The sequence below is a fragment of the Oncorhynchus nerka genome, linkage group LG24 (assembly GCF_034236695.1).
Source record: "Oncorhynchus nerka isolate Pitt River linkage group LG24, Oner_Uvic_2.0, whole genome shotgun sequence".
NCBI classification, from domain to species: Eukaryota; Metazoa; Chordata; class Actinopteri; order Salmoniformes; family Salmonidae; genus Oncorhynchus; species Oncorhynchus nerka.
The window spans coordinates 95,541,252-95,568,229 of NC_088419.1; the positions used below are offsets into that span (position 1 = coordinate 95,541,252).

At 44.3% G+C, this 26,978-nt stretch overlaps 1 protein-coding gene across 2 annotated transcripts in view; it reads left to right on the forward strand.

Moving 5' to 3' along the window:
- Positions 1-5,969: 5,969 nt before the first annotated feature.
- The window catches only part of LOC115125771 (phosphatidylinositol 3,4,5-trisphosphate 5-phosphatase 1-like), a 76,220-nt gene continuing 55,211 nt past the window's right edge, over positions 5,970-26,978 (forward strand). For both annotated transcript variants that reach the window (XM_065009357.1, XM_065009358.1), the window contains exons 1-6: positions 5,970-6,257; positions 9,598-9,661; positions 14,270-14,405; positions 14,673-14,835; positions 15,293-15,433; positions 24,601-24,691. In XM_065009357.1, coding sequence (XP_064865429.1) covers positions 6,115-6,257; positions 9,598-9,661; positions 14,270-14,405; positions 14,673-14,835; positions 15,293-15,433; positions 24,601-24,691 — 738 coding nt within the window. In that variant the 5' untranslated portion in view covers positions 5,970-6,114. The remainder of the gene's footprint in view (positions 6,258-9,597; positions 9,662-14,269; positions 14,406-14,672; positions 14,836-15,292; positions 15,434-24,600; positions 24,692-26,978) is intronic.

Sequence of the window (26,978 nt, forward strand, 5' to 3'; positions counted from 1 at the left end):
TATATATATATATATAAATGGTGTCTTTTTTTCATTCTATGTGCTTATACACCGTACAGAGTAGACTGAGGTTATAGACTGTCTTAGTGGTTATAGACTGAGGTTATAGACTGTCTTAGTGGTTATTACCACTCTGTACAGAGTAGACTGAGGTTATAGACTGAGGTTATAGACTGTCTTAGTGGTTATTAAATACCACTCTGTACAGAGTAGACTGAGGTTATAGACTGTCTTAACTTTTTGCGCCGAGCCATGCCGGATCCGGTAGCGTAATCATAGCCTCAAGCTCAATACCATAACGCAACGTTAACTATTCATGAAAATCGCAAATGAAATGAAATCAATATGCTAGCTCTCATGCTTAGCCTTTTGTTAACAACACTGTCATCTCAGATTTTCAAAAATATGCTTCTCTACCATAGCAAACTAGCATTTAGCATTTAGCGTTAGCATTTAGCATTAGCATTTAGCGTTAGCATTTAGCGTTAGCATTTAGCGTTAGCATTTAGCGTTAGCATTTAGCGTTAGCATTAGCAGGCAACATTTTCACAAAAACCAGCAAAAACATTCAATAAATCATTTACCTTTGAAGAACTTCGGATGTTTTCAATGAGGAGACTCTCAGTTAGATAGCAAATGTTCAGTTTTCCTGAAAGATTATTTGTGCAGGAGAAATCGGTCCGTTTGGTGCGTCACGTTTGGCTACCAAAAACCCGAAAATTCAGTTATCCAAACGCCGAACTTTTTTCCAACTTAACTCCATAATATCGACTGAAACATGGCAAACGTTGTTTAGAACCAATCCTCAAGGTGTTTTTCACATATCTCTTCAATGATGTATGGTTCCTGGAAGTATCCTTCTCCTTCTGTATCGCAAGGTAAAATGAATGCCACTGGGAATTACGCACCAATTTAGACAAAGGCCACCGGACGGCCCCTTGGCAAATGTAGTCTCTTATGGCCAATCTTCCAATGATATGCCTACAAATACGCCACAATGCTGCAGACATCTTGGATGAACGGCAGACCGCATAAGCTCGTTCACAGCATATTCATAGCCATATAAGGAGACGTTAGTAAACACAGCGTCAAAAATCCTGTTCATTTCCTGTTTGAAGTTTCATCTTGGTTTCGCCTGTAGCATTAGTTCTGGGGCACTCACAGATAATATCTTTGCAGTTTTGGAAACGTCAGAGTTTTGTCTTTCCAAGGCTGTCAATTCCATGCATAGTCAAGCATCTTTTCGTGACAAAATATTGCGCTTAAAACAGGCACGTCTTTTTATCCAATAATGACATAGCGTCTCCATAGGTTGAAGAGGTTAATGGTTATAGACTGAGGTTATAGACTGTCTTAGTGGTTATAGACTGAGGTTATAGACTGTCTTAGTGGTTATTACCACTCCGTACAGAGTAGACTGAGGTTATAGACTGTCTTAGTGGTTATTACCACTCTGTACAGAGTAGACTGAGGTTATAGACTGTCTTAGTGGTTATAGACTGAGGTTATAGACTGTCTTAGTGGTTATAGACTGAGGTTATAGACTGTCTTAGTGGTTATAGACTGAGGTTATAGACTGTCTTAGTGGTTATAGACTGAGGTTATAGACTGTCTTAGTGCTTATTAAATAACGCTTTGTAAAGTGGTGTACACAGCTGGCTAGACTAACTACACTAACTAGGTTAACTTACCAATAACACTGAACTAACTGTTTTTTTTAGCTGACATGGGCTAACTGAACAGCTGCCAGTGACTGACAATACAAGGAGAAACAACTGCTGATGCAACAACCACATTCTAAAAAAAAACACATTTTGTGTGTGTGTGTGTGTGTGTGTGTGTGTGTGTGTGTGTGTGTGTGTGTGTTAATGTCTACTAAGTGTAGACTTAGTAACTAGTAGATTGGTCCTCAGACTTCACAGCCACCTGGACTGTATGATTTTCATTGGATTTCCTGAATCCTGGTAACCAGTGTGGCAGCGTAGACTAGTGGTTAGAGCGTTGGACCTGGTAACCGGAAGGTTGCAAGTTTGAATCCCTGAGCTGACAAGGTAAAAATCTGTCGTTCTTCCCCTTAACAAGGCAGTTAACCCACTGTTCTTAGGCCGTCAATGAATATAAGAATTTGTTCTTTAACTGACTTGCCTAGTTAAAGAAAGGGTTGAAAAAATCTATTCAAAGCAGCATGTCTTGCTCTACGTTAGGTGAAGCTACCGATGTGTAGAATAACTCTGGCCCTTCTCTCAAACAATTTAAGGGCTTTATTGGCATGGGAAACATGTTTACATTGACAAAATAAGTTCCAAAAATAATAAAGACGTTTCAAATGTCATATTACAACAGTGTTGTAACGATGTGCAAATAGTTCAAGTACAAAAGGGAAAATAAATATGGGTTGTATTTACAATGGTTTTTGTTCTTCACTGGTTGCCCTTTTCTTGTGGCAAGTCACAAATGTTGCTGCTGTGATGTCACACTGGTATTTCACCCAGTAGATATGGGAGTTGATCAAAATTGGGTTTGTTTTCGAATTCTTTGTGGGTCTGTGTAATCTGAGGGAAATACTGTATGTGTCTCTAATATGGTCATACATTTGGCAGGAGGTTAGGAAGTGCAGCTCAGTTTCCACCTCATTTTGTGGGCAGTGTGCACATAGCCTGTCTTCTCTTGAGAGCCATGTCTGCCCAAGGCGGCCTTTCTCAATAGCAAAGCTATGCTCACTGAGTCTGTACATAGTCAAAGCTTTCCTTAAGTTTGGGTCAGTCACAGTGGTCACATGTTCTGCCACTGTGTACTTTCTATTTAGGGACAAAATAGCATTCTAGTTTGCTCTGTTTTTATGTTAATTATTTTTAATGTGTCAAGTAATTATCTTTTCGTTATCTCATGATTTGATTGGGTCTAATTGTGTTGCTGTCATGGGGCTCTGTGGGGTGTGTTTGTGTTTGCGAACGGAGCCCCAGGACCAGCTTGCTTGGGGGACTCTTTTCCAGGTTCATCTAAGTGTAGGTGATGGTTTTGTTATGGAAGATTTGGGAATCGCTTCCTTTTAGGTGGTTGTAGAATTTAACGTCTATTTTCTGGATTTTGATCATTAGCGGGTATCGGCCTAATTCTGCTCTGCATGTATTATTTTGCTAGACCAAATCCCCCAACTGACAAGGCACAAATCTGTCGTTCTGCCCCTGAACAAGGCAGTTAACCCACTGTTCCTAGGCTGTCATTGTAAATAAGAATTTGTTCTTAATTAACTGACTTGCCTAGTTAAAAAGGTCAAATAAAATAAATAAAGTTAAAAAAAATAGTAATAATTGGTGTTTTACTTTGTACACAGGGGATATTTTTGCAGAATTATGCATGCAGTCTCAATTTGGTGTTTGTCCCATTGTTTGAATTATTGGTTGGTGAGCGGACCCCAGACCTCACAACCATGAAGAGAAATGGCTTCTAAAACTGATTCTAGTATTTTTAGCCAAATCCTAATTGGTATGTTGAAATTTATGTTCCTTTTGATGGCATAGAATGCCCTTATTGCCTTGTCTCTCAGATCGTTCACAGCTTTGTGGAAGTTACCTGTGGCGCTGATGTTAAGGCCGAGGTATGTATAGTTTTTTTGTGTGCTCTAGGGCAACAGTGTCTAGATGGAATTTGCATTTGTAATCCTGAAAACAGGACCTATTTTGGAACGCCATTATTTTTTGTCTTACTGAGATTTATTGTCAGGGCCCAGGTCTGACAGAATCTGTGCAGAAGATCTAGGTGCTGCTGTAGGCCCTCCTTGGTTGGTGACAGAAGCACCTGATCATCAGCAAACAGTAGATATTTGACTTCAGATTCGAGTAGGATGAGGCCGGGTGCTGCAGACTGTTCTTGTGCCATCGCTAATTAGTTGATATATATGTTGAAGAGGGTGGGGCTTAAGCTGCATCCCTGTCTCACCCCACGGCCATGTGGAAAGAATTGTGTGTTTTTTTCCATTTTAACCTTGTTGTCACTTGTTGTTTGTGATTTTATAAAGTTGTATTATTTTTCCACAACACCACTTTCCATCAGTTTGTACAGCAGACCCTCCTTCCAAATTGAGTCAAAAGTTTTGGGGAAATCAACAAAGCATGAGAATACTTTACGTTTGTTTTGGTTTGTTTCTTTGTCAATTAGTGCAGGGTGAATACGTGGTCTGTCATACGGTAATTTGACATTTGCTCAGTACATTGTTTTCACTGAGGAAATGTACGAGTCTGCTGTTAACAATGATAATGCAGACAACTTTTCGAAGGTTGCTGTTGATGCATATCCCACGGTAAAATTTGTCTCCCACTTTTGTGGATTGGGGTGATCAGTCCTTGGTTCCAAATATTGGGGAAGATGCCAGAGCTGAGGATGTTAAATGTTAAAGAGTTTAAGTATAGCCAATTTGAATTGTGGTCTGTATATTTTATCATTTCATCAAGGATACCATCAACACCACATGCCTTTTTGGGTTGGAGGGGTTTTATTTTGTCCTGTTGTTCATTCAATGTAGTTGAAGAATCCAGTGGGTTCTGGTTGTCTTTAATAGTTGATTCAAAGATTTGTATTTGATCATGTGTATGATTTTGCTGTTTGTTTTTTGTTATAGGGCCAAAAAGATCGGAGAAGTGGTTTATCCACACATCTCCGCTTTGGATAGATAACTCTTTGTGTTGTTGTTTGTTTAGTGTTTTCCAGTTTTCCCAGAAGTGGTTAAAGTCTATGGATTCATCAGTGACATTGAGCTGATTTCTCTCACTTTGGACCTCCTCTCTCTGGTCCTCCTCTTGCTCTCTCTCTCTCTGGTCCTCCTCTTGCTCTCTCTCTCTCTGGTCCTCCTCTTGCTCTCTCTCTCTGGTCCTCCTCTTGCTCTCTCTCTCTGGTCCCCCTCTTGCTCTCTCTCTCTGGTCCTCCTCTTGCTCTCTCTCTCTGGTCCTCCTCTTGCTCTCTCTCTCTCTGGTCCTCCTCTTGCTCTCTCTCTCTGGTCCTCCTCTTGCTCTCTCTCTCTGGTCCCCCTCTTGCTCTCTCTCTCTGGTCCTCCTCTTGCTCTCTCTCTCTCTGGTCCTCCTCTTGCTCTCTCTCTCTGGTCCTCCTCTTGCTCTCTCTCTCTCTCTCTCTGTCTCTCTCTCTCTGATCCTCTCTCTCTCTCTCTGATCCTCTTCTCTCCCTGATCCTCCTCTCTCCTGATCCTCCCTCTTCCTGATCCTCCCTCTCCCTGATCCTCCCTCTCCCTGATCCTCCCTCTCTCTGATCCTCCCTCTCTCTGATCCTCTCTCTCTCTCTCTGATCCTCCCTCTCTCTCTCTGATCCTCCCTCTCTCTCTCTCTGATCCTCCCCTCTCTCTCTCTGATTCTCCTCTCACTCTCTCGCTCTTTCTGGTCCTCCTCTCTCTCTGATCCTCCCTCTCTCTCTCTGATCCTCTCTCTCTCTCTCTGATCCTCCCTCTCTCTCTCTGATCCTCCCTCTCTCTCTCTCTGATCCTCCCCCTCTCTCTCTCTGATCCTCCCTCTCTCTCTCTCTGATCCTCCCCCTCTCTCTCTCTGATCCTCCCCTCTCTCTCTCTGATCCTCCCCCTCTCTCTCTCTGATCCTCCCCCTCTCTCTCTCTGATCCTCCCTCTCTCTCTCTCTGATCCTCCCTCTCTCTCTCTCTGATCCTCCCCCTCTCTCTCTCTGATCCTCCCCCTCCCTCTCTCTGATCCTCCCTCTCTCTCTCTCTGATCCTCCCCTCTCTCTCTGATCCTCCCCCTCTCTCTCTCTGATCCTCCCCCTCTCTCTCTCTGATCCTCCCCTCTCTCTCTCTCTGGCCCTCCTCTCGCTCTCTAACTTCTCAAATGAGGAAGTTCACAGCCGTGTTTGTAGCAGCTTCCCTTTTACAGCTTTCTCCCCACTAACAGGAAGAGAGAGAGAGAGAGAGAGAGAGAGAGAGAGACAGAGAGAGAGAGAGAGAGAGAGAGAGAGAGCGAGCGGAGGAGAAGAGAACATACACGAAACATGAAGAGTATGGTTACTAGCTACAGTTGAATCTTCCCTGATAAGTCCTTGTCTAGTGTGAGAGTCGATGCAGAAATCTGTATGTAGCTGAGTGTTTTCAGTAGAAGATCAGGATGTCTACGTCGTTCCAGCCATGGCACCATGGTAATATCACCCGATCTAAGGCTGAGGATCTGCTCTCCAAAGCAGCTAAGGATGGGAGCTTCCTCCTCCGGGACAGTGAGTCCATACAGGGTGCCTACGCCCTATGTGTTCTGTAAGTAAAACATACCATAAGATACATATATATGGATCAAATGGACGGTTTAACAGTCTAAAATGATGTTGGAAAGATCAAATTGGGGAAGGAAGATGTTTCATCCCTTATATCTCTTTGTATGCAAAGTAGTTGAAAGTAGCTTTGAGTAGGGAGAGGAAACTATGCCATATTGATTACTAACTGCAGTATAATTTCTGTTGCAAAGAAAAACTGACAAGGAAATCATTGACAGTTGAACATTTACCTGTCACCAACGATGTTGGAAAGATCTAATTGAGGACAGTCGGTCATCTGTTGAGAGTTCATCCCTGTATATCTCTTTGCGTGCAAGTAGCAGTTGAAAGTAGCTGTGAGTAGGGAGAGTAAACTATGCCATACTGAATACTGACTAGTCTGTTTCAGGAAAGAATTGACAGTTAAACATGTTTTATTTATTTTACTAGGCAAGTCAGTTAAAAACAAATTCTTATTTTCAATGACGGCCTAGGAACAGTGGGTTAACTGCCTGTTCAGGGGCAGAACGACAGATTTGTACCTTGTCAGCTTGGGGATTCGAACTTGCAACCTTTCGGTTACTAGTCCAACACTCTAACCACTAGGCTACCCTGCTGCCCCAAAGCTACAATGATGTTGGAAAGTTCAAATTGAGGAAGGAAGATCATCTGTTGAAGTCGTGTCCCTTTCAGTAAGAAGAGCTTATCAAAACTTTAAATCGTAAACGAAACAAGGATCGGCGCTAAATGCTTTTGTTATTAATGTTATTTCATCTGGAGGGTAAAATACCTACACGACCGTTCAAAGGTTTGGGGTCACTTAGAAATGTCCTTGTTTTTTTATTAAAAAAAAAATATATATATATATATATATAATTTTTTTGTCCATTAAAATAACATCAAATTGATCGGAAATACAGTGTAGACATTGTTAATGTTGTAAATGACTACTGTAGCTGGAAACGGCTGATTGTTTAATGGAATATCTACATAGGAGTACAGAGGCCCATTGTCAGCAACCATCACTCGTGTGTTCCAACGGCACGTTGTGTTAGCTAATCCAAGTTTATCATTTTAAAAAGGCTCATTGATCCTTTGAAACCCTTTCGTAAATATGTTAGCACAGCTTAAAACAGTTGTTCTGATTAAAGAAGCAATACGACTGGCCTTCATTAGACTAGTTGAGTATCTGGAGCATCAGCATTTATGGGTTTGATTACAGGCTCAAAATGGCCAGAAAGGGTTAGGGTTTCCTCTGAAACTCGTCAGTCTATTCTTGTTCTTGTTCTGAGAAATGAAGGCTATTCCATGCGAGAAATTACCAGGAAACTGAAGATCTCGTACAACTCTGTGTACTACTCCCTTCACATAACAGGGCAAACTGGCTCTAACCAGAATAGAAAGAGGAGTGGGAGTCCCCGGTGCACAACTGAGCAGGAGGACATGTACATTAGAGTGTCTAGTTTGAGAAACAGACACCTCACAAGTTCTCAACTGGCAGCTTCATTAAATAGTACCCACAAAACACCAGTCTCAACGTTAACAGTGAAGAGGCGACTCCGGGATGCTGGCCTTCTAGGCAGAGTTCCTCTGTCCAGTGTCTGTGTTCTTTTGCCCATCTTTACTTTTTTATTGGCCAGTCTGAGACATGGCTTTTTCTTTGCAACTCTGCCTAGAAGGCCAGCATCCCTGGAGTCGCCTCTTCACTGTTAACGTTGAGACTGGTGTTTTGTGGGTACTATTTAATGAAGCTGCCAGTTGAGAACTTGTGAGGCGTCTGTTTCTCAAACTAGACACTCTAATGTACATGTCCTCCTGCTCATCTAAGGCTTTTGAATGGAAGTGTACAGTACTTCAGATACAGGAACTGACAGCGCTTTGCATGTTTTTTGTTTTACATTTATTAAACCTTTATATAACTAGGCAAGTCAATTAGGAACAAATTCTTATTTACAATGACGGCCTGTCAAGAGGCCTCCTGCCGGGACAGAGGCTGAACAACACAGCATGGTAGCAACAACATGACAACAACACGGTAGCACCTATGATAATAACATGGTAGCAACATGACAAAAACATGGTAGCAACAACATGATAATATCATGGTAGCAACAACATGATAATAACACGGTAGCAACATGACAAAAACATGGTAGCAACACAATATGACAACAACACGGTAGCAACACAACATGACAAAAACATGGTAGCAACATGATAATATCATGGTGGCAACACAATATGACAACAACACGGTAGCAACACAACATGACAACAACACGGTAGCAACACAACATGACAACAACACGGTAGCAACACAACATGACAACAACACGGTAGCAACACAACATGACAACAACACGGTAGCAACACAACATGACAACAACACGGTAGCAACACAACATGACAACAACACGGTAGCAACACAACATGACAACAACACGGTAGCAACACAACATGACAACAACACGGTAGCAACACAACATGACAACAACACGGTAGCAACACAACATGACAACAACATGGTAGCAACACAACATGACAACAACACAACGGTAGCAACACAACATGATGACGGTAGCAACACAACATGACAACAACACGGTAGCAACACAACATGACAACAACACGGTAGCAACACAACATGACAACAACACGGTAGCAACACAACATGACAACAACACGGTAGCAACACAACATGACAACAACATGGTAGCAACACAACATGACAACAACACGGTAGCAACACAACATGACAACAACATGGTAGCAACACAAACATGGTACAAACATTGTTAGACACAGACCAAGCAAAACAACGTGATGTAGACGTTTCTTCATGACATAAATCAACATCTGTTGGAATTGAAAAAACGTTTTCCTCAAGACTTTGATCAACCAGAGAAACTGGCTAGAATACTGTTGTTGTTTCATGCAGTTTTAGATGTGACTAACTATATAGCAGGTATTTCTATGTAATGAAGACCTATTTTAAAGCGCACATGCTTATTACTGCAGCGTCCAAACGTATCTGCACACGCTGTCATGCTACAAAGCTGGGTAGACCCCACTGTACAACTCACTGTACAACTCACTGTACAACTCACTGTACAACTCACTGTGTCACCGTGGGCTCTCATTTGAATAACTGGTAAACAAATACAAAAATGGTCATGTAGTATTTTCCGTTGGACAGAAAGAGCAATGGAAGTGTGTAAGAGTGCATGCTGTCTGTTATTACTGCACCTGACACACTCTTCTGTGAAATGTCAGAAAGGGTAAACATTCAAGATGACATATCTGCTGTAATCTTTATGATACTATCCCATCTCTTCTATTTCCAGGTACCAGAACTGTGTGTATACCTACAGGATCCTACCCAATGAGGACAGGAAGCTCTCGGTCCAGGTGAGACAACTCTTTTGAGGGGCGGAAGCTCTCAGTCCAGGTGATACAACTCTTTTGAGGGGAGGTTCAGCTGAGATCTGCACTCCATTTTGAGTGTTGAACCCCCTACAAAGCATTTAACGTTACTATGTTGATCCACACAACACAGGTTCTGAGCCTTATACCACCAACTTGTCTGGCTGATATAGTCTCTTCCCAGGTGTTGGGTGTTAGGGGCTATTTTAAGAGCCACTTCTCAATTCCTCAATAATCAGACAACTTCTGCTCTGGTTTTCAATACCGTCAGAACTGAAGAAAGGCCATGTGTGGTGGTAGAGTTCTGGAATGTACCAGTGTATTGTGAATATTGTGCAACCTATTTTGGTTATACAGTACGTTGAACCAAGCCTTACTTGTGCGGAGAGAAGAAAAAAATGTGCTGAAGTGTGAGCGCTCCATAGAACTAGACACTAAATATAAACAGCCTTGCTTCCTGTGGCTGTGAATATGCGACACTGCTAATGTCCTCTTCTTTAATGAAGGACGAATACAGTATACCGGATGTCTCTTCATCTGTAGGCCCACTCTCTCTGCTCTCTCTCTCTCTCTGTCACACAAAGGCATCGTTGTGTTAGGCTGAGGTTGAGATGGAAACACTTCTGGTTAATGTGCCTGTATTAGTGTGGCAGTCAGAATATTCCGAACCTAGAGAGGACTCTACAGTAGTGATGAATTAGATCGATTTTCATTGATCTATTGTAGCTGAAAAAGCATTATAGTCATCTTGAGTTTTAGCCTGAGCTAAACACAGACGTGAAGGTTAAAACGATTTCCACAGGCCACTCTGCTAATGTTGAAGGGTACTACGGTTCCTACAGGCCACTCTGCTAATGTTGAAGGGTACTACGGTTCCTACAGGCCACTCTGCTAATGTTGAAGGGTACTACAGTTTCTACAGGCCACTCTGCTAATGTTGAAGGGTACTACGGTTCCTACAGGCCACTCTGCTAATGTTGAAGGGTACTACGGTTCCTACAGGCCACTCTGCTAATGTTGAAGGGTTCTACGGTTTCTACAGGCCACTCTGCTAATGTTGAAGGGTACTACGGTTCCTACAGGCCACTCTGCTAATGTTGAAGGGTACTACGGTTCCTACAGGCCACTCTGCTAATGTTGAAGGGTAGTCGCTCTGGATAAGAGCGTCTGCTAAATGACTTAAATGTAAATGTAATGTAAATGTACTACGGTTTCTACAGGCCACTGCCAATGTTGATCAAAACCGTCTTCCTCTTTCAGTAGCAGAAGGTTATAAATTATTCTGAGGCGTGGGCGTATGAAAAGCCACAAAGTTAATTTTGTGCGCAACAGAAAATAGCAGACCCTTCACACAAAAATATAGATTTTCACTGTATTTAAATTAATCAACATATCCACAGTGGCTGTGAAATGGGCTGAAGAAAACAGGTCACTAGGTAGTTAATACTCTAAAGAAAACAGGTCACTAGGTAGTTAATACTCTGAAGAAAACAGGTCACTAGGTAGTTAATACGCTAACGAAACCAGGTGACTAGGTAGTTAATACTCTGAAGAAAACAGGTCACTAGGTAGTTAATACTCTAAAGAAACCAGGTCACTAGGTAGTTAATACGCTAACGAAACCAGGTGACTAGGTAGTTAATACTCTAAAGAAAACAGGTCACTAGGTAGTTAATACTCTGAAGAAACCAGGTGACTAGGTAGTTAATACTCTGAAGAAACCAGGTGACTAGGTAGTTAATACTCTAAAGAAACTAGGTCACTAGGTAGTTAATACGCTAACGAAACCAGGTGACTAGGTAGTTAATATGCTAACGAAACCAGGTGACTAGGTAGTTAATACTCTGAAGAAACCAGGTGACTAGGTAGTTAATACTCTGAAGAAACCAGGTGACTAGGTACTTAATACTCTAAAGAAACTAGGTCACTAGGTAGTTAATACGCTAACGAAACCAGGTGACTAGGTAGTTAATACTCTAAAGAAACCAGGTGACTAGGTAGTTAATACTCTAAAGCCCTTGGAATTTAGCCAAACAGTGGAAAGAGTGTTTAAGCTGTATGATTGGTCTAGAAGGAAACCCTGTCATTCATACAACATCAAGTCTCTCTGGAAACATAAAGCCTTAGAAGACTCTCACGTTGCCACACTGAGAAGATCTATACTGGCACCAGAGAGGAAGCACCAAGTAGAGAGATGAGAAGAACAGGCTACTAGCCTGTCTTGCTGTTGGTGCTCTGTAATGCTCTTGTCTTGCTGTTGGTGCTCTGTAGTGTTCTTGTCTTGCTGTTGGTGCTCTGTAGTGTTCTTGTCTTGCTGTTGGTGCTCTGTAATGCTCTCGTCTTGCTGTTGGTGCTCTGTAGTGTTCTTGTCTTGCTGTTGGTGCTCTGTAATGCTCTTGTCTTGCTGTTGGTGCTCTGTAGTGTTATTGTCTTGTTGTTGGTGCTCTGTAGGGTTCTTGTCTTACTGTTGGTGCTCTGTAGTGTTATTGTCTTACTGTTGGTGCTCTGTAGGGTTCTTGTCTTACTGTTGGTGCTCTGTAGTGTTATTGTCTTACTGTTGGTGCTCTGTAGTGTTCTTGTCTTACTGTTGGTGCTCTGTAGTGTTCTTGTCTTGCTGTTGGTGCTCTGTAGTGTTCTTGTCTTGCTGTTGGTGCTCTGTAATGCTCTTGTCTTGCTGTTGGTGCTCTGTAGTGTTCTTGTCTTGTTGTTGGTGCTCTGTAGTGTTCTTGTCTTGTTGTTGGTGCTCTGTAGGGTTCTTGTCTTGCTGTTGGTGCTCTGTAGTGTTCTTGTCTTGCTGTTGGTGCTCTGTAGTGTTATTGTCTTGCTGTTGGTGCTCTGTAGTGTTCTTGTCTTGCTGTTGGTGCTCTGTAGTGTTCTTGTCTTGCTGTTGGTGCTCTGTAGGGTTCTTGTCTTACTGTTGGTGCTCTGTAGTGTTATTGTCTTACTGTTGGTGCTCTGTAGTGTTCTTGTCTTACTGTTGGGGCTCTATAGTGTTCTTGTCTTACTGTTGGTGCTCTATAGTGTTCTTGTCTTACTGTTGGCGCTCTGTAGTGTTCTTGTCTTACTGTTGGTGCTCTATAGTGTTCTTGTCTTACTGTTGGCGCTCTATAGTGTTCTTGTCTTACTGTTGGTGCTCTGAGGTGTTCTTGTCTTACCGTTGGTGCTCTGTAGTGCTCTTGTCTTGCTGTTGTAGTGCACTAAAGGGTACTAGGCTGTGATTACTGTTCTGTTCTGTAGTTCACTAACCTGTAAGTGTTGATGATTTGCATTAGACCCAGAGAAATCTACTAACCTGTAAGTGTTGATGATTGACATTAGACCCAGAGAAATCTACTAACCTGTAAGTGTTGATGATTGACATTAGACCCAGAGAAATCTACTAACCTGTAAGTGTTGATGATTGACATTAGACCCAGAGAAATCTACTAACCTGTAAGTGTTGATGATTGACATTAGACCCAGAGAAATCTACTAACCTGTAAGTGTTGATGATTGACATTAGACCCAGAGAAATCTACTAACCTGTGAAGCAACATGAACAAAGGCTAAGACACATGCATATAAACACACACAATAACATATGCCCTATATACACACATACACATGGATTTTGTATTGCAGATATGTGGTAGTGATGGAGTAGGGCCCTGAGGGCACACAGTGTGTTGTAGATATGTGGTAGTGATGGAGTAGGGCCCTGAGGGCACACAGTGTGTTGTAGATATGTGGTAGTGATGGAGTAGGGCCCTGAGGGCACACAGTGTGTTGTAGATATGTGGTAGTGATGGAGTAGGGCCCTGAGGGCACACAGTGTGTTGTAGATATGTGGTAGTGATGGAGTAGGGCCCTGAGGGCACACAGTGTGTTGTAGATATGTGGTAGTGATGGAGTAGGGCCCTGAGGGCACACAGTGTGTTGTAGATATGTGGTAGTGATGGAGTAGGGCCCTGAGGGCACACAGTGTGTTGTAGATATGTGGTAGTGATGGAGTAGGGGCCTGAGGGCACACAGTGTGTTGTAGATATGTGGTAGTGATGGAGTAGGGCCCTGAGGGCACACAGTGTGTTGTAGATATGTGGTAGTGATGGAGTAGGGCCCTGAGGGCACACAGTGTGTTGTAGATATGTGATAGTGATGGAGTAGGGGCCTGAGGGCACACAGTGTGTTTGTGATATCTGTGAATGTATTGTAATGTTTTTTTAATTGCTATAAACTGCCTTAATTTAGCTGGAACCCAGGAAGAGAAGCTGCTGCTATTGGCTCATGGGACTCCATAATAAATACATGTACTTTTGAGTGTCAGGGAAAATGTATGGAGTAAAAAGCACATTATTTTCCTTCGGAATGTAGTGAAGTAAAAGTAAACGTTGTCAAAAATATAAATAGTAAAGTAAAGTACAGATACCCCAAAAAAATAAACGCCCAGGGACTGCTGTTGAAAATTAGCCGGCTGGCTAAAACCGGCACTTTTACTGAAACGTTGATTAATGTGCACTTTGTCCCAGTAAAAATAAAATAAACTCAAACTAGTACTTTCAAGTAGATTTTTTTAAATGAAGTACTTTACACCACTGCTTTTGTGCCTGTCTCCAGGCCTCTGAGGGTGTGCCTATCCAATTATTCTCTGTGCTGTCTGACCTGGTGGAGACGTTCTACAGTCCCAACATGGGTCTGGCTACACACCTGCAGTTCCCTGTTCAGAAGGAGGAGGAGCCAGAGGAAGAAGCAGGTGGGTTAATAGCCGTTGGCATCTCAAATTGTACCCTTTTCCCCCTATATAGTGTACTGGGTTCCCATAAGGCTCTGGTCAAAAATAGTGTACTATGTAAGCAGTATGGTGCCATTCAGGATACAGGCATTCTCTCTTGTCTGTTTCTGCTACAGCTAAGCTAAGGCAGTCTGATCTTTAGACTTAACTCAAGGGGCCTGTCTCACACATCCGTAAAAGGTCCAATTCATTTTCGCTGTCACAGGACATAACGTTTTGTCTTAACAGTTACGACAGTTGTTGGATCAACAGAGCCAGTGAAATGCCCTCCTCAGCTGCCCCCTAGGAACAGTAAAGAAACCCAAGGAGGGGATCCCCGAGGCTCAGAGCTGGCTTGTAGTTCCCTGGGAGACACATACCTACAGAGACTACAACACCTCGATATGTCTAAGTATGTACTGAAGGCTCACATTCAACTAATCAATGTACTGATACTTCTCAAGTGTCTTCAGTATTGTGGGACAAATACTAACTTCCTCTCAGGTCGAGTTTTCACTTCAGCATGCATTAATGTCAGTAGGAGACGAAAATAACATTTGACTGTAAAAGAGGAAGTTAAGATTTGCCCTTGTGTTACTAAAGACATGTAGTATTGTGTTACCCAGCTGACCATGTTTAAGTTACTCTGGATAAGAGCTGCTAAATGACTTAAATGTAAATGTAAACAAACAACCAGATTACACTGACTAATGATGCATCTGTAAATTCAAGGACCACTTTGGAAACAAGCATTTTGTAAAAAAAAAAAAACATTATAAATACTTTCAAGTGATATCCTTCACATTGTACAGGTTGTTGTATGTCTGTTACCCAAAATAAATTCAATTCAATTCAATCATATCTTACAGCCTGCCAGAAGAGCACCAAAAATCCATTGAGGAATACTTCCACACCTCGGTCTCTCTCGATGCTGAGCATGTCCAGAATGGGAATCCATCCCTCCCCCATCTAAAGAAGCTCACCATGGGAATCTGTAAACAACTGAACAGGTACGCGGTACTGTAAACAACTGAACAGGTACACGGTACTGTAAACAACTGAACAGGTACGCAGTACTGTAAACAACTGAACAGGTACACAGTACTGTAAACAACTGAACAGGTACACAGTACTGTAAACAACTGAACAGGTACACAGTACTGTAAACAACTGAACAGGTACACAGTACTGTAAACAACTGAACAGGTACGCAGTACTGTAAACAACTGAACAGGTACACAGTACTGTAAACAACTGAACAGGTACGCAGTACTGTTTGCTACTTCCGGGTTGGAGCGAGCGGTCGCATCCGCACTTCGGTCCGCAGGTAGTATAACTTTTCATTACATTTCATTACATTTCATTATAGTACAACGGTTTGATTTGTCTAATCTTAGCAATTTCTGCTTAGCTAGCTACATAGCCGTCATTGTATCAAAGATAATTGCGTAATTATCGTATTTCGTCGTCCTAACGTAGTCTACACTGCTATCTGCCCAGCAGCTAGCCAGCTAGCAAACGTCCACCGTCTACCGAATAGCAGCACTGTAGAAACTATTACACTCAACTGAACGACTTGATTAGTGTAGTGTTAGCTAGCTACATAGTTGTCTTTGCTGTCTTCGTATCCAAGATAATTGTGTAGTTTAGAGTGTGTAGTTTTAGTGTGATTATCTTAATTTACCGAGGTTAGCTAGCCAGCTATTTGTCGTCCTTAACGTAGGAGACACTGCTAGCTAGCCAACAGCTAGCCAACGTCTACCGAATAGAACTTCCGCACTCAACAACCCGGTCGCATTCCGCTTCGCTCCACAGGTAGTATCACATTTTCATTTCATTTCATTACAGTACAACGGTTTGATTTGTTTGATCGTAGCTAGCTACATAGCTAGCTACATAGCCGTCTTTGTATCAAAGATAATTGTGTAGTCTAGAGCGATTTTCTAGGTTAGCTAGCCAGCTATTGTCGTTCTTTTAACGCAACGTAACGTAATCAACACTGCTAGCTAGCCCCCGAATAGCAGCACTGTAGAAATTATTACACTCAACGGAACGACTTGATTAGTGTAGTGTCAACAACGCAGCCACTGCCAGCTAGCCTACAAAGTCAACAACGCAGCCACTGCCAGCTAGCCTACTTCAGCAGTACTGTATCATTTTAATCATTTTAGTCAATAAGATTCTTGCTACGTAAGCTTAACTTTCTGAACATTCGAGACGTGTAGTCCACTTGTCATTCCAATCTCCTTTGCATTAGCGTAGCCTCTTCTGTAGCCTGTCAACTATGTGTCTGTCTATCCCTGTTCTCTCCTCTCTGCACAGACCATACAAACGCTCCTCACCGCGTGGCCGCGGCCACCCTAATCTGGTGGTCCCAGCGCGCACGACCCACGTGGAGTTCCAGGTCTCTGGTAGCCTCTGGAACTGCCGATCTGCGGCCAACAAGGCAGAGTTCATCTCAGCCTATGCCTCCCTCCAGTCCCTCGACTTCTTGGCACTGGCGGAAACATGGATCACCACAGACAACACTGCTACTCCTACTGCTCTCTCTTCGTCCGCCCACGTGTTCTCGCACACCCCGAGAGCTTCTGGTCAGCGGGGTGGTGGCACCGGGATCCTCATCTCTCCCAAGTGGTCATTCTCTCTTTCTCCCCTTACCCATCTGTCTATCGCCTCCTTTGAATTCCATGCTGTCACAGTTACCAGCCCTTTCAAGCTTAACATCCTTATCATTTATCGCCCTCCAGGTTCCCTCGGAGAGTTCATCAATGAGCTTGATGCCTTGATAAGCTCCTTTCCTGAGGACGGCTCACCTCTCACAGTTCTGGGCGACTTTAACCTCCCCACGTCTACCTTTGACTCATTCCTCTCTGCCTCCTTCTTTCCACTCCTTTCCTCTTTTGACCTCACCCTCTCACCTTCCCCCTACTCACAAGGCAGGCAATACGCTCGACCTCATCTTTACTAGATGCTGTTCTTCCACTAACCTCATTGCAACTCCCCTCCAAGTCTCCGACCACTACCTTGTATCCTTTTCCTCTCGCTCTCATCCAACACTTCCCACACTGCCCCTACTCGGATGGTATCGCGCCGTCCCAACCTTCGCTCTCTCTCCCCGCTACTCTCTCCTCTTCCATCCTATCATCTCTTCCCTCTGCTCAAACCTTCTCCAACCTATCTCCTGATTCTGCCTCCTCAACCCTCCTCTCCTCCCTTTCTGCATCCTTTGACTCTCTATGTCCCCTATCCTCCAGGCCGGCTCGGTCCTCCCCTCCCGCTCCGTGGCTCGACGACTCATTGCGAGCTCACAGAACAGGGCTCCGGGCAGCCGAGCGGAAATGGAGGAAAACTCGCCTCCCTGCGGACATGGCATCCTTTCACTCCCTCCTCTCTACATTTTCCTCTTCTGTCTCTGCTGCTAAAGCCACTTTCTACCACTCTAAATTCCAAGCATCTGCCTCTAACCCTAGGAAGCTCTTTGCCACCTTCTCCTCCCTCCTGAATCCTCCTCCCCCTCCCCCCTCCTCCCTCTCTGCAGATGACTTCGTCAACCATTTTTAAAAGAAGGTCGACGACATCCGATCCTCGTTTGCTAAGTCAAACGACACCGCTGGTTCTGCTCACACTGCCCTACCCTGTGCTCTGACCTCTTTCTCCCCTCTCTCTCCAGATGAAATCTCGCGTCTTGTGACGGCCGGCCGCCCAACAACCTGCCCGCTTGACCCTATCCCCTCCTCTCTTCTCCAGACCATTTCCGGAGACCTTCTCCCTTACCTCACCTCGCTCATCAACTCATCCCTGACCGCTGGCTACGTCCCTTCCGTCTTCAAGAGAGCGAGAGTTGCACCCCTTCTGAAAAAACCTACACTCGATCCCTTTGATGTCAACAACTACAGACCTGTATCCCTTCTTTCTTTTCTCTCCAAAACTCTTGAACGTGCCGTCCTTGGCCAGCTCTCCCGCTATCTCTCTCAGAATGACCTTCTTGATCCAAATCAGTCAGGTTTCAAGACTAGTCATTCAACTGAGACTGCTCTTCTCTGTATCACGGAGGCGCTCCGCACTGCTAAAGCCAACTCTCTCTCCTCTGCTCTCATCCTTCTAGACCTATCGGCTGCCTTCGATACTGTGAACCATCAGATCCTCCTCTCCACCCTCTCCGAGTTGGGCATCTCCGGCGCGGCCCACGCTTGGATTGCGTCCTACCTGACAGGTCGCTCCTACCAGGTGGCGTGGCGAGAATCTGTCTCCTCACCACGTGCTCTCACCACTGGTGTCCCCCAGGGCTCTGTTCTAGGCCCTCTCCTATTCTCGCTATTTTTTTATTTATTTTTTATTTCACCTTTATTTAACCAGGTAGGCTAGTTGAGAACAAGTTCTCATTTGCAACTGCGACCTGGCCAAGATAAAGCATAGCAGTGTGAACAGACAACACAGAGTTACACATGGAGTAAGCAATTAACAAGTCAATAACACAGTAGAAAAAAAATGGGCAGTCTATATACAATGTGTGCAAAAGGCATGAGGAGGTAGGCGAATAATACAATTTTGCAGATTAACACTGGGGTGATAAATGATCAGATGGTCATGTACAGGTAGAGATATTGGTGTGCAAAAGAGCAGAAAAGTAAATAAATAAATAAATAAAATAAAAAAACAGTATAAAAACAGTATGGGGATGAGGTAGGTGAAAATGGGTGGGCTATTTACCAATAGACTATGTACAGCTGCAGCGATCGGTTAGCTGCTCGGATAGCTGATGTTTGAAGTTGGTGAGGGAGATAAAAGTCTCCAACTTCAGCGATTTTTGCAGTTCATTCCAGTCACAGGCAGCAGAGTACTGGAACGAAAGGCGGCCAAATGAGGTGTTGGCTTTAGGGATGATCAGTGAGATACACCTGCTGGAGCGTGTGCTACGGATGGGTGTTGCCATCGTGACCAGTGAACTGAGATAAGGCGGAGCTTTACCTAGCATGGACTTGTAGATGACCTGGAGCCAGTGGGTCTGGCGACGAATATGTAGCGAGGGCCAGCCGACTAGAGCATACAAGTCGCAGTGGTGGGTGGTATAAGGTGCTTTGGTGACAAAACGGATGGCACTATGATAGACTGCATCCAGTTTGCTGAGTAGAGTGTTGGAAGCCATTTTGTAGATGACATCGCCGAAATCGAGGATCGGTAGGATAGTCAGTTTTACTAGGGTAAGCTTGGCGGCGTGAGTGAAGGAGGCTTTGTTGCGGAATAGAAAGCCGACTCTTGATTTGATTTTCGATTGGAGATGTTTGATGTGAGTCTGGAAGGAGAGTTTGCAGTCTAGCCAGACACCTAGGTACTTATAGATGTCCACATATTCAAGGTCGGAACCATCCAGGGTGGTGATGCTAGTCGGGCATGCGGGTGCAGGCAGCGATCGGTTGAAAAGCATGCATTTGGTTTTACTCGCGTTTAAGAGCAGTTGGAGGCCACGGAAGGAGTGCTGTATGGCATTGAAGCTCGTTTGGAGGTTAGATAGCACAGTGTCCAATGACGGGCCGAAAGTATATAGAATGGTGTCGTCTGCGTAGAGGTGGATCAGGGAATCGCCCGCAGCAAGAGCAACATCATTGATATATACAGAGAAAAGAGTCGGCCCGAGAATTGAACCCTGTGGCACCCCATAGAGACTGCCAGAGGACCGGACAGCATGCCCTCCGATTTGACACACTGAACTCTGTCTGCAAAGTAATTGGTGAACCAGGCAAGGCAGTCATCCGAGAAACCGAGGCTATTGAGTCTGCCGATAAGAATATGGTGATTGACAGAGTCGAAAGCCTTGGCGAGGTCGATGAAGACGGCTGCACAGTACTGTCTTTTATCGATAGCGGTTATGATATCGTTTAGTACCTTGAGCGTGGCTGAGGTGCACCCGTGACCGGCTCGGAAACCAGATTGCACAGCGGAGAAGGTACGGTGGGATTCGAGATGGTCAGTGACCTGTTTGTTGACTTGGCTTTCGAAGACCTTAGATAGGCAGGGCAGGATGGATATAGGTCTATAGCAGTTTGGGTCCAGGGTGTCTCCCCCTTTGAAGAGGGGGATGACTGCGGCAGCTTTCCAATCCTTGGGGATCTCAGACGATATGAAAGAGAGGTTGAACAGGCTGGTAATAGGGGTTGCGACAATGGCGGCAGATAGTTTCAGAAATAGAGGGTCCAGATTGTCAAGCCCAGCTGATTTGTACGGGTCTAGGTTTTGCAGCTCTTTCAGAACATCTGCTATCTGGATTTGGGTAAAGGAGAACCTGGAGAGGCTTGGGCGAGGAGCTGCGGGGGGCGGAGCTGTTGGCCGAGGTTGGAGTAGCCAGGCGGAAGGCATGGCCAGCCGTTGAGAAGTGCTTATTGAAGCTTTCGATAATCGTGGATTTATCGGTGGAGACCGTGTTACCTAGCCTCAGTGCAGTGGGCAGCTGGGAGGAGGTACTCTTGTTCTCCATGGACTTCACAGTGTCCCAGAACTTTTGGAGTTGGAGCTACAGGATGCAAACTTCTGCCTGAAGAAGCTGGCCTTAGCTTTCCTGACTGACTGCGTGTATTGGTTCCTGACTTCCCTGAACAGTTGCATATCACGGGGCTATTCGATGCTATTGCAGTCCGCCACAGGATGTTTTTGTGCTGGTCGAGGGCAGTCAGGTCTGGAGTGAACCAAGGGCTGTATCTGTTCTTGGTTCTGCATTTTTGAACGGAGCATGCTTATCTAAAATGGTGAGGAAGTTACTTTTAAAGAATGACCAGGCATCCTCAACTGACGGGATGAGGTCAATGTCCTTCCAGGATACCCGGGCCAGGTCGATTAGAAAGGCCTGCTCACAGAAGTGTTTTAGGGAGCGTTTGACAGTGATGAGGGGTGGTCGTTTGACTGCGGCTCCGTGGCGGATACAGGCAATGAGGCAGTGATCGCTGAGATCCTGGTTGAAGACAGCGGAGGTGTATTTGGAGGGCCAGTTGGTCAGGATGACGTCTATGAGGGTGCCCTTGTTTACAGAGTTAGGGTTGTACCTGGTGGGTTCCTTGATGATTTGAGTGAGATTGAGGGCATCTAGCTTACATTGTAGGACTGCCGGGGTGTTAAGCATATCCCAGTTTAGGTCACCTAACAGAACAAACTCTGAAGCTAGATGGGGGCGATCAATTCACAAATGGTGTCCAGGGCACAGCTGGGAGCTGAGGGTGGCCGGTAGCAGGCGGCAACAGTGAGAGACTTATTTCTGGAGAGGGTAATTTTCAAAATTAGTAGTTCGAACTGTTTGGGTATGGACCTGGAAAGTATGACGTTACTTTGCAGGCTATCTCTGCAGTAGACTGCAACTCCGCCCCCTTTGGTAGTTCTATCTTGACGGAAGATGTTATAGTTGGGTATGGAAATCTCTGAATTTTTGGTGGCCTTCCTGAGCCAGGATTCAGACACGGCAAGGACATCAGGGTTAGCAGAGTGTGCTAAAGCAGTGAGTAAAACAAACTTAGGGAGGAGGCTTCTGATGTTGACATGCATAAAACCAAGGCTTTTTCGATCACAGAAGTCAACAAATGAGGGTACCTGGGGACATGCAGGGCCTGGGTTTACCTCCACATCACCCGCGGAACAGAGAAGGAGTAGTATGAGGGTGCGGCTAAAGGCTATCAAAACTGGTCGCCTAGAGCGTTGGGGGCAGAGGATAAGAGGAGCAGGTTTCTGGGCATGGTAGAATATATTCAGGGCATAATGCACAGACAGGGGTATGGTGGGGTGCGGGTACAGCGGAGGTAAGCCCAGGCACTGGGTGATGATGAGACAGGTTGTATCTCTGGACATGCTGGTTGTAATGGGTGAGGTCACCGCATGTGTGGGAGGTGGGACAAAGGAGGTAACAGGGGTATGCAGAGTGGGTCTAGGGGCTCCATTGTGAACTAAAACAATTATAACTAACCTGCTATACACCAAGTCACTTGGCTCTGTCATAACCTCACATGGTCTCTCCTATCATTGCTATGCAGACGACACACAATTAATCTTCTCCTTTCCCCCTTCTGATGATCAGGTGGCGAATCGCATCTCTGCATGTCTGGCAGACATATCAGTGTGGATGACGGATCACCACCTCAAGCTGAACCTCGGCAAGACGGAGCTGCTCTTCCTCCCGGGGAAGGAGTGCCCGTTCCATGATCTCGCCATCACGGTTGACAACTCCATTGTGTCCTCCTCCCAGAGCGCTAAGAACCTTGGCGTGATCCTGGACAACACCCTGTCGTTCTCAGATAACATCAAGGCGGTGGCCCGTTCCTGTAGGTTCATGCTCTACAACATCCGCAGAGTACGACCCTGCCTCACACAGGAAGTGGCGCAGGTCCTAATCCAGGCACTTGTCATCTCCCGTCTGGATTACTGCAACTCGCTGTTGGCTGGGCTCCCTGCCTGTGCCATTAAACCCCTACAACTCATCCAGAACGCCGCAGCCCGTCTGGTGTTCAACCTTCCCAAGTTCTCTCACGTCACCCCGCTCCTCCGCTCTCTCCACTGGCTTCCAGTTGAAGCTCGCATCCGCTACAAGACCATGGTGCTTGCCTACGGAGCTGTGAGGGGAACGGCACCTCAGTACCTCCAGGCTCTGATCAGGCCCTACACCCAAACAAGGGCACTGCGTTCATCCACCTCTGGCCTGCTCGACTCCCTACCACTGAGGAAGTACAGTTCCCGCTCAGCCGAGTCAAAACTGTTCGCTGCTCTGGCCCCCCAATGGTGGAACAAACTCCCTCACGACGCCAGGACAGCGGAGTCAATCACCACCTTCCGGAGACACCTGAAACCCCACCTCTTTAAGGAATACCTAGGATAGGATAAAGTAATCCTTCTCACCCACCCCCCCTTAAAAGATTTAGATGCACTATTGTAAAGTAGCTGTTCCACTGGATGTCATAAGGTGAATGCACCAATTTGTAAGTCGCTCTGGATAAGAGCGTCTGCTAAATGACTTAAATGTAATGTAAATGTAAATGTAAACAACTGAACAGGTACACAGTACTGTAAACAACTGAACAGGTACGCAGTACTGTAAACAACTGAACAGGTACGCAGTACTGTAAACAACTGAACAGGTACGCAGTACTGTAAACAACTGAACAGGTACGCAGTACTGTAAACAACTGAACAGGTACGCAGTACTGTAAACAACTGAACAGGTACACAGTACTGTAAACAACTGAACAGGTACGCAGTACTGTAAACAACTGAACAGGTACACAGTACTGTAAACAACTGAACAGGTACGCAGTACTGTAAACAACTGAACAGGTACACAGTACTGTAAACAACTGAACAGGTACGCAGTACTGTAAACAACTGAACAGGTACGCAGTACTGTAAACAACTGAACAGGTACGCAGTACTGTAAACAACTGAACAGGTACGCAGTACTGTAAACAACTGAACAGATACGCAGTAGTGTAAACAACTGAACAGGTACACAGTACTGTAAACAACTGAACAGATACGCAGTAGTGTAAACAACTGAACAGGTACACAGTACTGTAAACAACTGAACAGGTACACAGTACTGTAAACAACTGAACAGGGACACAGTACTGTAAACAACTGAACAGGTACACAGTACTGTAAACAACTGAACAGGTACACAGTACTGTAAACAACTGAACAGGGACACAGTACTGTAAACAACTGAACAGGTACACAGTACTGTAAACAACTGAACAGGGACACAGTACTGTAAACAACTGAACAGGTACACAGTACTGTAACCAACTGAACAGGTACGCAGTACTGTAAACAACTGAACAGGTACACAGTACTGTAAACAACTGAACAGGTACACAGTACTGTAAACAACTGAACAGGTACGCAGTACTGTAAACAACTGAACAGGTACGCAGTACTGTAAACAACTGAACAGGTACGCAGTACTGACGGACAGTAGCTGCTTCTGCAACATGTACATTACTTGGCTTTCACTCTGAACAGTGTTTAATTGTCCCTTGTGAAATGAAAGAACATTTCTGTACTCCTATAAATGTGTCAGTGAGATCTCAGTCGGTTTCGGGGTCCATTTAATTCGTTCAGCCAATTAGGGATGGAAACTGAATTGAAATCGACCCCCATAAACCCTGGTAAACAGCATTAAAACAATTGCTATGCTCCTATGTTGTACCAGCGAGATCTCCCGTACCCTGCCCACTCTGGAGACCTTTCAGAGGCTTCTGGACCAGCAGCTGTCCCCAGGGATCGGACGTCTGAGGACTCAGGTAGGTGGACATTATTCATATTCACTTTTTTTTTTTAAATCAGACGTTGTTTGAACGTCAACATTCAGTAAAGAGACGGTTTGTAACTGCATTGGAGACGGAATCGGTTTACCGTTAACACTCAAGTAGGAAATGGGTCGGTGAGAGCTGTATTGGAGAGGATCTTGGTCTTTCTGTTAAAATGAGACGTAACGCTTCCTGGTTGTAGACGCGTGATTGCAGGTTGCTATTATGTTAAAGCTGAATGTTGCTGAAGGTTCTCTGATGTTTTAGTTTAACATTGAAGTGTACTGTAGTGTACTGTAGTCTACCTCTGTTCTATTCTACTATAGTGTAGTCTACCTCTGCTCTATTCTACTGTACTGTAGTCTACCTCTGCTCTATTCTACTATAGTGTAGTCTACCTCTGCTCTATTCTACTGTAGTGTACTGTAGTCTACCTCTGCTCTATTCTACTGTACTGTAGTCTACCTCTGCTCTATTCTACTATAGTGTAGTCTACCTCTGCTCTATTCTACTGTACTGTAGTCTACCTCTCCTCTATTCTACTATAGTGTAGTCTACCTCTCCTCTATTCTACTGTACTGTAGTCTACCTCTGCTCTATTCTACTGTACTGTAGTCTACCTCTGCTCTATTCTACTATACTGTAGTCTACCTCTGCTCTATTCTACTATAGTGTAGTCTATCTCTGCTCTATTCTACTGTAGTGTACTGTAGTCTACCTCTGCTCTATTCTACTGTACTGTAGTCTACCTCTGCTCTATTCTACTATAGTGTAGTCTACCTCTGCTCTATTCTACTGTAGTGTACTGTAGTCTACCTCTGCTCTATTCTACTGTACTGTAGTCTACCTCTGTTCTATTCTACTGTAGTGTAGTCTACCTCTGTTCTATTCTACTGTACTGTAGTCTACCTCTGCTCTATTCTACTATAGTGTAGTCTACCTCTGCTCCATTCTACTGTAGTGTACTGTAGTCTACCTCTGCTCTATTCTACTATAGTGTAGTCTACCTCTGCTCTATTCTACTATAGTGTAGTCTACCTCTGCTCTATTCTACTGTAGTGTACTGTAGTCTACCTCTGCTCTATTCTACTATAGTGTAGTCTACCTCTGCTCTATTCTACTGTAGTGTAATCTACCTCTGCTCTATTCTACTATAGTGTAGTCTACCTCTGCTCTATTCTACTGTAGTGTACTGTAGTCTACCTCTGCTCTATTCTACTATAGTGTAGTCTACCTCTGCTCTATTCTACTGTAGTGTACTGTAGACTACCTCTGCTCTATTCTACTATAGTGTAGTCTACCTCTGCTCTATTCTACTATAGTGTAGTCTACCAATGCTCTATTCTACTGTAGTGTAGTCTATCTCTGCTCTATTCTACTGTACTTTAGTCTACCTCTGCTCTATTCTACTGTACTGTAATCTACGTCTCCTCTATTCTACTGTAGTGTAGTCTACCTCTCCTCTATTCTACTGTAGTGTAGTCTACCTCCGCTCTATTCTACTATAGTGTAGTCTACCTCTGCTCTATTCTACTATAGTGTAGTCTACCTCTCCTCTATTCTACTGTACTGTAGTCTACCTCTGCTCTATTCTACTGTACTGTAGTCTACCTCTGCTCTATTCTACTGTACTGTAGTCTCCCTCTGCTCTATTCTACTGTACTGTAGTCTACCTCTGCTCTATTCTACTATAGTGTAATCTACCTCTGCTCTATTCTACTGTACTGTAGTCTACCTCTGCTCTATTCTACTATAGTGTAGTCTACCTTTGTTCTATTCTACTGTAGTGTACTGTAGTCTACCTCTGTTCTATTCTACTATACTGTAGTCTACCTCTGCTCTATTCTACTATAGTGTAGTCTACCTCTGCTCTATTCTACTGTACTGTAGTCTACCTCTCCTCTATTCTACTATAGTGTAGTCTACCTCTCCTCTATTCTACTGTACTGTAGTCTACCTCTGCTCTATTCTACTGTACTGTAGTCTACCTCTGCTCTATTCTACTATACTGTAGTCTACCTCTGCTCTATTCTACTATAGTGTAGTCTATCTCTGCTCTATTCTACTGTAGTGTACTGTAGTCTACCTCTGCTCTATTCTACTGTACTGTAGTCTACCTCTGCTCTATTCTACTATAGTGTAGTCTACCTCTGCTCTATTCTACTGTAGTGTACTGTAGTCTACCTCTGCTCTATTCTACTGTACTGTAGTCTACCTCTGTTCTATTCTACTGTAGTGTAGTCTACCTCTGTTCTATTCTACTGTACTGTAGTCTACCTCT